The sequence below is a fragment of the Phalacrocorax aristotelis genome, chromosome Z (assembly GCF_949628215.1).
Source record: "Phalacrocorax aristotelis chromosome Z, bGulAri2.1, whole genome shotgun sequence".
NCBI classification, from domain to species: domain Eukaryota; kingdom Metazoa; phylum Chordata; class Aves; order Suliformes; family Phalacrocoracidae; genus Phalacrocorax; species Phalacrocorax aristotelis.
Window position 1 is genome coordinate 60,557,548 of NC_134311.1, and position 11,069 is coordinate 60,568,616.

An 11,069-nucleotide genomic window follows, 5' to 3' on the forward strand; every position below is an offset into this window, starting at 1 on the left:
GTATTTGTTCCTATCCCAGCTACCCTCATAGGAAACAGTATGGAATTTCTCAGTCATGATTTAGCTTTCGTAGAAGATAGGCTTTTTCTTATCACTCTTAACTAGTCCGTAATAATTTAGCAAGTTATTCTTTATTTGCTTCTCCTTCATGAGTATCTTCCTTCTAATCCCTTTACCGTCTTATGCCGTCTTACTGATTGCCCTGCAGTTGTTTTCATACTGCCTGTTCATCTCCTACTGTTTCTTGGTAACTCATGAGAGAGAGATAAAGAGTCTTTCCATACACTGCAGATGCGTTTCCTCTGTTCCTTCTTCCCCAAGCAAGGGATGACTTGCTCAGAAAACCTCCGGCTGGTTCTTGCATTGTCTAGACTGATGTTTCTGTTCTTTGCCATCCTACTGGCATATATGCTTCAGAAATGTAGTTTTCTGCAGCATCAGTCAACTCTGATATCCAAAGGGCACTTACAGGGGAGAAGGTAGTATAGATCAATTTTTATTCAGTCAGTGCACTAAAGTCTTGCAGTATTGGGACCAGTACTGTTTAATATCATCAATGATATAGTGGGATCAAGTGCACCCTCAGCAGGTTTGCAGACAACACCAAGATGAGTGGTGTGGTTGACATGCCTGGGGGATGGGATGCCATTCAGAGGAACCTGGAGAAGCTTGAGAAGTGGGCCCACGGGAACCTCAGGACGTTCAACCAGGACAAGTGTAAGGTCCTGCACCTTGGTTGGGGCAACCCACAGTATCAATACAGGCTGAGGGATGAAGGGATTGAGAGCAGCCCTGTGGAGGACTTGGAGTGCTGTTGCATGAAAAGCTCGACATAAGCCGTCAATGAGCACTTGCAGCCCAGAAAATCAATTGTATTCTGGGCTGCATCAGAAGAAGCATGGCCAGCAGGTCAAGGGAGGTAGTTCTGCCCTTCTACCGCGCTGGTGAGACCCCACCTGCAGTGCTGCGTCCAGCTCTGGAGTCTGCAGCAGACAGGTGTGGACCTGTTGGAAGGGTCTAGAGGAGGGCCACAAAAATGATCAAAGGGTTGGAACACCTCTCCTATGAGGACAGGCTGAGAGAGTTGGGGTTGTTCAGCCTGGAGAAGAGAAAGCTCCAGGGAGACTTTATTGTGGCCTTTCAGTACTTAAAGTGGAGTTACAAGAAGGGTGGGGACAAACTGGTCTTTAGCAGGGCTTGTGGCGATAAGATAAGGGGTAATTGTTTTAAATTAAAAAAGGGTAGATTCAGACAAGATATAAGCAAGACATTTTTTATGATGAGGATGGTAAAACACTGGCACAGGTTGCCCAGAACGGTGGTAGATGCCCCATACCTGGAAACATTCAAGGTCAGGTTGGACAGGACTCTGAGCAACCTGATCTAGTTGAAGATGTCCTGGCTTATTGCAGGGGGTTGGACTAGATGACCTCTAAAGGTCCCTCCCAACTCAAACTAGTCTATGGTTCTGTGATGTATAACTGTTGTAGATGTGGAGTTCTTGTAACAGTTTCAATATCTGAGAGAAAATTATTATGTTGGATCATCTAGGAAGAAGTTTAAGGCAGTAATTGCTGAACCAGTTCTAATTTCAGTGATAGTTAAGGTGCTTAGTACAGATCTGGCATGCAATAGCCTATGCAAATTCTATTTCTAAGTGTGGAACTTCTGATTTTTAGGCATATCTTTCTTAGAGTTGATATTGAGAGTGAACTTTGATGAACAGAAAAACTATTCTCTTGTTAGACATCTGTTATTGGAAATCTCAAGAGTTGTATTAACGTTGGGAGACTTAAAATTAATTTTATTAGGTATTAAAGATTAAATGAAATTGACCTTTTCAGGTAAAGTTATTTCCCATAAATTTAGTTAATAGCTAACTGTTTAATCCTTTGTTTTACAGGTGAATTATGGGAAAGTCTGTAATGAAAGTAGAAAAGGACTGAAATTCACCATCTCTTGTGGCTGTAATACAGAGTTTGCCTTTGTACCATATGGTAGTACCATTGCTGTTTATACAATTTTCACAGGAGAACTGATAACTATGCTTAGAGGGCATTATAGTACTGTTGACTGCTGTGTATTTCAACCCAATTTTCAGGTAAGTAAAATACAAATGTTATTCCAGACAACCTGGAATATTTATGCAGATTGTCAAACCATGTGCACAGAAAGCATTAACTTTTCAGGGATGTGCTTTAATCAAAGATCTTGACATAACAGGGAGTTCTGTGGCCTGTGTGTCAAGCAAGAAAAGTTTGGTCAAGCTTTTGGGATGGCCCTTTCTGTATTGGGTTCCTTCCACTGTTAATTTCATCTCATAGGTAATTTTTCAATATGCCTGGATATATTGTCATTAATAAATTGTCTGCATTAAGGCTTTTGCCTGTTTTCTTTAAGAATGGAGGCATTTGTCTTTTTCTGAGGTACCTAAGGCTAATCACAGTAAGAAAGAATGTGAAGTGCATTTAGGTGAAGTGCATTAGTATTGCTATCAGTACTGAGAAACCCCTCAAGTACTTTGCCAAGGTGAGCTTGCTCAAATGCCTGTAGTTATACCAATCACTGGATCTATTAACAGTTTGGATGAAGTGTTGAGAACGTGATGAGCTTCTTAAATTAATCTGAGAACATTTCACCTAAGAAATACCATAGCATTACAGGGACTCATGGTGCCGAGAGCCTTTTTTTTCTTTTCCTCTGCCTTTTTTTTTCCTTTTCCGTTTCTCTCGTAATAAAAGACGAAAGGATAACAGAGCTTAATTTGTTATGAGATACTTTACCACACATTGTTCTTGTGGTTTGTGGTGTGGCAAGGGCAGAATGAATGTTAGTATGGATTTTAAGGCTGTTATGTAGTTGCCCTCAGGCTCTGAGGATTATACATCATGTTCCAGCTCCTCCTCTCTCATCTTTTGTTTCTGAAGTATCAGGCACAAATATTTGAGGCAGAAAGGGCATATGGCTATCTTTTCATGACCTCATACAGTATATCATAGAAGTGAATCTGGTAGCTCTTTCTTTGAGTCTAGTAACTTTAACTGAAACAGTATTTCCCTACCACTGAGATGGACTTCACTGAAAGTTTTGGCCACATTACAGAGGAGGCAATAATGCCCAAGATAATCAGCCTTGCTAGAGCTGGAAAGCCATTCTGGCATGATTAAGGCAGTGAGATATGAGATCCACTGAAAGGTGGAATATTCACATTATAGCTAAGGCATATCTTTCTGGACTATTCTTGACTAGCTTAAAAAGCCCTTTGTGTTTAAGAATAGTTTCCCTATAAAACTGCTAGTATGTTTATATTAAGTCATCTTTGGTGTTCTTCTTCAGAAGTTGAAGATGTGAGGCTCACTAAATATCCCTGTAAATCATGTGTTTCAGCCCTGGAAATGCGTATCTCTTCATAGTGCCCCTATCTTGGCTCTTACAATCCTTAGAAAAGGATCACTCTTGTGTGAGCATGCACACAAGAACTGCATCAGCCACTATAGCTGTGGGTTTATGTTGGCAACAACTTCATTTGTTTATTCATTGTGATTCCTGATTCTCTTTCAGAATCACCCTTTTCCAGAGTTCAATTCTGTATTCTAGAAGTGTGACTGGATTTTCTTTTTCTTTAAATGCTCTGCATTTAGTTGTGTTAAATTGTTGCTCTGACGGAATAACGTTACTATAGTCAGTGTGTCAACACCAAAGGTGTAGTCGTAGTGTTATTTTGGCTGTGTTTACACCTATACTTCCAAATAGCTCATTCTGTCTTGAGACAATAACATATGTTCATCAGGCTTCATATAATTCCAATGGAAATGATGATTTCCTAGTTAAAATTTTTCTGAGAATGCAATTGTTTGTAAAATTTATTGTTTCCTCGTTTATTCCACTCTTGCAAACAATATTAAATCAGTGTGTTGCAAAGTTATTCATAGCTGTGTATTTCTATTTTCAGTTACTAGTTGTAAATAAAATCAGTTTTGCTTGACAAAACCTGTTTTGTTGCAAACTGCATTGACTGATGTTTAAATTCCTATATCTTAACTCTACAGTAACTGAATCGTTTTATCACCTTTTCCATTGTCTTGTTTAGTATTAAAGAAATTTCAGTTAGTTCATTTGTATCTGTATCATTCCACTTTTTTCTTTCCTTATTTTTTTCCTAATGGCATATTAGCTCTCTTTCAGCTTTTTAGTATTTCAATACATATTAAAACATATAATTAACTTGAGCAAGCCAGAATTTTTCTTGGACAACTCTTCTAAGCCTCTGCTAGAAGTTATGCATCTACTGGTGAAATGTGTAGCAAATGGCTTTCTAACATTTTTCTTACTTATTAGCACATTTGAAATTAGTACACTATCTTCATATGAAACAAGGTCTACATCTTTTCTGTTTATGTTCTAACATTTCTATCTAGTAGTGAGTCTCTGTCACTGTTAAGAGTTTTGTTTATATTAATAGTCTTAACTTCTTCTGCTGTCTTTAACCTTGCTGAGTGATTTTTGTCCTACCTACCCCCAGATTTGGTCCTTAGGTTTTCTTACTATTTTTTATAATGTTCAAAACTCGTGATTGATGTTGGTTGGTGCCAGTCCCTCATGTTCTTTCTGTTCATCAACTGTATTTGAATCACTATCTTTGTTTCACCTCATTACTGGAATAGGCTCGAAAGGAACTCCAGATTTGCACCAATTATGTATTTGGGGTGAGAACTATCTTCTGTTTGCGCAGAACCTTATAATCAAATATGATCGCTGATACCCAAGCAACTAGCTATTTGCAATCCAATGATATTGGTCTTTATCTGTTCTTATGAGGTCCAAATTAATTAGCAGGTTTGTGTGGAATACCTTTTGTGTTTGAGATATTGTATGGCACTGTTTCCACAGAGTGGTGTGAGATTTAGTTAATGTGTGTGTATATATGCCTTTTGAGATCCTGGGAATGGAGCCATAAAATCCACTGTATTATTGTTGGCCTAAATTGTTCTTACATAAATATCTCTGTAAAGTTAATAGGTTGTTAGTCTGCTTGAGTAATAAGAACTGCAGAATTTGACCCTTTAATAAGAGCCATTAATTTAATAGGAGGTCGGTAATTTCAAGGGTGGTGTGGAAGAGGAAGTCTTCATTGTGCAATCTCTTAGGTGATGTTTACTATTGGGTCTAATATGCTATATACCATTGTGCCATGTTAGCTACTTAAAATAATTTAAGTAAACAAACAAGACCGATGTTTCCCTTTCAAAAAAGAAATGGAGTAAAGCACCATGCACGAATAACGTGTAAAATATTAGGTATGCATGAGGAAACAATTTTGCTTTCAAGTATATATACTTCTACTGTTCAAGAAATGCCAGTGACATCTGCAAAGGTATTTGGCAAATCCAGTGGTAGGCTAATAAGTAAAGATAATGGAAAGTTAAATTAAGTTTTATTTCTCAACCTTTCCTCAGAGTCTTAAAGCATTATATTTCCATATGTTGTACCGTAAACATGCATGGGGCATGTTTGGAGTACAATACATGTGCATGTCCTGTACTGTACCATAAACATGCATGGAGCTCCCTGGCTCTTCTTTTGGCTGACTTAAGGTATGAGTCACCATTTCAGGTTGTAGTAATTAATTGTAAGTATTACCCAATGCAGTGGATATTAACTGAAGATCTTGCAATGCCAGGATCAGAAAGTGAGACAAGTGGTAATAAAGATGAAATAGAAGTATGCTGATGTCACTGTGAGATTGCTCATGATGAGATTTATGGCGTGGGAAGGTTTTAAAGTTCTAGTGATATTCTGTATCCTGACAAAGACAGGAGGCATGAGTAGAGTACTGCTGACAGGATAAAGTGGGATTTGACCTGTATCTTGGTGTAACTTTGACCTGTCCTCTTTTAAGCAAGACAAGTAAGATGTTTCTCTCTCATAAAATTATAGAATCTAATCTTGTGTTTCATGCATGAATAACTTAATGCATGGGACCAGTTTTACAAAAGTTGAGTATGTCAGCTCTCTTGAATAAGATTACCCACATAAATGGGTGTTTACAGGAATTAGGCATTAAGTTCCTGTACTGTCAGCGTAATTCATACAGTTCTGGAATTAAATGTGCCTAATATAGGAGGCTTTCTGTGAAGACAGAACTGTACTAATTTATTGAACTTATGTTGAATCAATGTATTAATAATGTGCACTTATACAGAGTTGCTAGTGTGTTAAAGCCAACCTGCTTAAAGCAAGGGTTTCATACTGTCAGCCTGAATACAGAAAAAATACTTCATATGTTTCACTTGGGTAGTTTAAATGCACAGCAATACTCAAGTGTTGTCAGATACCGTATGTAATATGCTGGAGTATGATTCAAGATGGAAGGCATACGAGAATACCATCATGTGTGTCAATTTAAGTAGCACTTTGGAAAATAGAAGCATTATTAGTGCAAAATATACTGCAAAAATGGTGTAGTATTTCTCATTAGCAACATTTCTTCAGTTGAAAGTGACAGAGATGTCTGTTTTTCCTATAATGAAGAACTAACAAAACAGCTATATTTGACTGTTAGGTGTTTGGTGTAGAGACTGTTTGCTTCCATGTGTTTGCAGGGTGCCTTGCACAATGGGATCTTGGTCCTTAGTCGTTATCATAATAGAGTTATTTATATTAAAAATAATAAATTGGTCTTTTTGATCTCTGCCTTCCCAACAGGATACAGGCTTCAAATTGTTCTTTTTGTTCTTTTCGTTTCCTAGGCATGCTAAAACTATGTTTACTTTTCTACTTCTTTGTTCTATACTTATGCACTCTTCTAACATGTATTACTAGATGCTTTTGAGTTATTTTTTTTAAATTATAATTAAAAATATTTTCTTTTTTTCCTTTCTCCATGCAACATCTCATCTTTTAAGCTTAAGTCATCACTTAAGCTTCCAAACTGGTAAAATAGGTGTCTTTTTAGGAGACATAAGCAGGGGAAGAAGAAAAGTGCATTTAAGCAATACAGTTCATTTAAATATGGGTAGTGCTGTTTTGGTGAGCAATCTGGGAAAAAAAAAGATCTATTCATTTTGGTTTGGCATATTATTTAAAATACCGTTTATCAGGATTATAGTACAAATTAGAAATTGTATATTTGTCTTTATTTTTAAATAAATATTTCATACCTTTGTTTTCCCAACATTATATCTATGTCACTCATCAGTAAATTTGTGTAAATGTAGTTTTTGCTTCTTTTCCTAAAGGAACTTTATAGTGGTAGCAAAGATTGCAATATCCTTGCGTGGATACCAGCTCTTCGAGAGCCAGTTCCTGATGACACTTCTGAAAAGGTAATGAATTTGTGAGTTTGAGCTATACTTTTTATGACCGTTATACTTGGTGGGGGGATGGTGTGGAAATTAAATATGATGTGTTACACCATCAAAATTTGTAACAATTCTTAATTAAGAGGAGAATCACGTATTGTTGCTCTGTGATCTTTTGATCTGTGGGGTTTCGAGACAGCATATTCTTTCATAGTCTAGTAGGATCTTCTGCAGACTTCTAGCTTCTCATTTAATTAAAAGTAGTACTTGTCATTTGGCTATCAGTCTTTTAACTTCTACTTTAGCTTCCTTAGTGTCCATACTGTTTTCTGTAGTTTATGCTATTTTGGAATTGGAGAGGTGCCAAAGACTATATTTTAAATTGTTTAAGAGTATACTGTGTGTTGAACAGTAGAGATTTAGGCATGCCACGCTTCACACCCAAATATTTTTGATGCAGAGGTATGATAAAGAAGATTCTAAATGAGCTTATTTTAGTGTTTGAGGCAAGACATTTAGGCTGTTATAGGGAAGATCATATATAATACTGTTTTCCAAGAGAGTACTTTCTTAGTATATGAGCTGGGCAATAACAGTGAACAGTTTGAGGGGGAAAAGTTCTAGACTTTAAGGAACTGAAACCAGTCACAGAATCAGAGTCTGGAAAACTGTACTAATGTTAAAAAAATCAGAATCTATTAATGTTTTGGCTCAGTGTACAAAAAATCTGCTTTTTAAAATTTCTGAAATGTTCCATTTTAGGGAAATGATAAGCATAAATTTTTTGTAACATTTGCTTTGCTTTTTAAGGCAACTTATTTCAAAACTATCCTACATTTAAGTGAAGAAGAAAAAAGTGGTTTCAATGTTTAGTTGACCTAAACCCAAAATATGTTCAGTTGCCCTGAAATGAACACTTTTGCTGTAATTGAGGCTTTTGATGTGTGTGATTTTTTTTTTTTTTTCCTTAGTCTGAAAAACAAAAACAAACACACAGCAACAAGATTATTTACCCAACTCTGATTAGAACTGCCCCTTTAAATTTTTCATGGTAGAGGTATGTAATATGTGCCATTGTTTTGAAATCTGTTAAGCTACAGCTGCTGTTCGCAAATGTTGTAGATGAGCAGTGCCTCTGAAAGCAGCAGTTCTGCTGTCCACAGGCCACTAGTTCCTGCTCCCTCTGATGTGCTAGAACGGCCATTGGAGTGCCCTGTATGAATAGAATCTGAACCCAGGATAGCTGTAAACCAGAAAAAAATTTTACCCCACATCAAAACTGTGATTTGGTGCACTGTGTAGCTGCACAAACCCTTTAGCTTGTCCCTGGGTGGGCTGAGGTGAGAAATAGTTGTTGGATGAGGATAGAGGCCAGGACTACTTCTTGAGACAGTAGTGCTTAGTTATGCTGGGCCAGGGAAATTACAATTTAAAACCAGTAACTCAAAACAAACATAGTAATATCTATCTGCCATATTTTACACCAGACACCTGTAAAACTACCAGTCAGTGCTCCAGATATATTTTTGATGAAATTGGAATTAAATAGAATACTATTTCATTTATAATTTAGCCTGTCTCTAATAAGCAGAATGGCCATAGTAGTAGTTAAAAAAAATCCGGTACCCATGAGAGACATCATAGTTTGTCTACATATAGTAACTTAAGAAATGCCTTTAGCATTGCCCTTATTTGATTTTAATACTTTTAATTAAGCAAACTACTGATTTTTTTTTTCATTTTCTTTAGTGTCTGCCTCAACAGCATTTAAATCCAGCATATGAAGACGCATGGAGCAGCAGTGATGATGAAGGCTGAATTTCAATTATGTGCTGACATAAAATTGACATTCAGGCACTGCATCTGTGGACTTTATCCACAGAATTGGATATTGTCAGATTTATTACAACTGGATTTTTGGTACAGTTCTGTCAGAGCAAGGTCTTTCAGAAATAAGTTTCCACTGTTCTCTGTGTTCTTTCTTCACTGTTACAGTTAAATCTAAAGGATTACTTTTTCATACTTACTGATTTTTATACTTACCGTTACACATTGGTATACTTTATCCAGTGTTGAACAGCTGATTAAAGGGAAAATAAAAGCCCTTGGGACCAGTTACTATTGCATTGTTTCTGGTATCCCTAATGCATAAGGAGGCAATCCCTATGTTTCCAAGAGACCTGATACAGAGGACTTTGCCTGAAGGAGGACTAGCTCAGGGATGCTTCCAGCTTATTTTTATCAGATGGAGCAGACTATTGATTTTCAAGTGCTTATATGCTGTGGGAGCCAACAGGATTTTGTGCCTATTCTTTTGCATTTTCAATTTTGCATAAGTTTCTGCATAAATTCAGTATTCAGTTCAGGAAGAGGTATAGCTGGGATCATCTATTCAAGTATTTATATGGTGACCCCATCAACTAGTATCTGAATCTGTCCCAGAAAGTTAAGAATAAAAACTATTTTAGAGGGTTTTTTGTTGCTCCTGTTAGCCAGCTTTTAAGATCAGCTTTCTATATATGAATCTCTCTCACTTCCCTAGTCAGCATGAAGAATTCCTGGACAGAAACAGGCTTAAGGTACAGTACATGGCAGCAAGTGGATCACATTTCAAGTTAGAAATATCAGATATAGTCCTTTGAAACTTTTCATCTGAATTTGTGGTCCTAATGCCTGCTCTGCTTTGAAAGGGAGGAGCTTTGTGAGGTTATTGTCTCATCTCAATCACTAGTTCCTGCTTCAGATATAGTGTAGTCACCAATTTGAGAGCCAAGTTAGAAGTTCCCATCAGATGTAGATGCAGCTCTATTGAGGAAAAATTCCTTCCAAAACGAATCAGATATTAGGACCACAAATTCAGATGGAAGGAAAAAAAAACTATACAAATAAATGAAAGATAATTTAATCTTTGTATAGTGTGTATTATATCTATTATTAGTATGCATGTTAGAATTAATTCACAGTGCTTCTATAATTTAATATCTATACAAGATAGAAGCTGTCAGTTCCTGTATCAATCTAGAGTCTAGGTTTGTAAAATGATACCAGGTGAGGAGAGGGCATATCAAGAGAGTTGTAATTAAGCAAGCTTCATCTGTAGTGCATATTTGCTGGGAGAGACACAAAATTTAAGTTGCGCTATTAAGTGGGTTAGGTGCAGGGTGGAAGACTTCTGGAAGTTTTGGCTGAAGTTAATGACCAGCCTGAGACTATTCCTGTAAAGTGACAGAGAAGAGAATTTTCTGGGTTTTTTTTCAAATTATAGTTTTCATTACCAAAGGTAGCTGTTCCCCCTAAAACTGGAAAAACTGGGGAACAAATTTGAAGAAAGATTATACATTTTGATTTTTGTTTTGAAGATTACTTTTTTGTGTGTTATAATTTTACATATCATTTGTATATGCCAACTGCAGTGCATGTATTTGGTATGTGAATTTCTAAAAATGTGCTCAATAAATCACAGTTATCAAAGAATAAATGTATTTTTTAAATGACCTATAAATGGTGTTGATTTTAAAACAAACAAACAAAAATCTCACCAAAAAACCCACCGGCTCTATGGTGGACTGGGAATGGTATATAAAATGGAAGAGGTAGAATGTTGCATTAATTCTCCTGTTTTTTGGAATGGCCTTTCTCAATTGAGTTCCTCTTCCTCTGCTTTGTGTACACAATTATTGACATTGGAAGAGATCACTGGAGATAATCTAGTCCAACCTCTCTGCTTAAAACACAGTCCCCTAAAAACAGGTTCCTCAGGCTTGTGTC

At 36.7% G+C, this 11,069-nt stretch overlaps 1 protein-coding gene across 4 annotated transcripts in view; it reads left to right on the top strand.

Moving 5' to 3' along the window:
- ERCC8 (ERCC excision repair 8, CSA ubiquitin ligase complex subunit) overlaps positions 1-10,794 on the top strand; it is a 30,917-nt gene extending 20,123 nt beyond the window's left edge. For all 4 annotated transcript variants that reach the window (XM_075079369.1, XM_075079371.1, XM_075079372.1 and 1 more), the window contains 3 exons: positions 1,904-2,101; positions 7,239-7,325; positions 9,051-10,794. In XM_075079369.1, coding sequence (XP_074935470.1) covers positions 1,904-2,101; positions 7,239-7,325; positions 9,051-9,119 — 354 coding nt within the window. In that variant the 3' untranslated portion in view covers positions 9,120-10,794. The remainder of the gene's footprint in view (positions 1-1,903; positions 2,102-7,238; positions 7,326-9,050) is intronic.
- Positions 10,795-11,069: the final 275 nt, after the last annotated feature.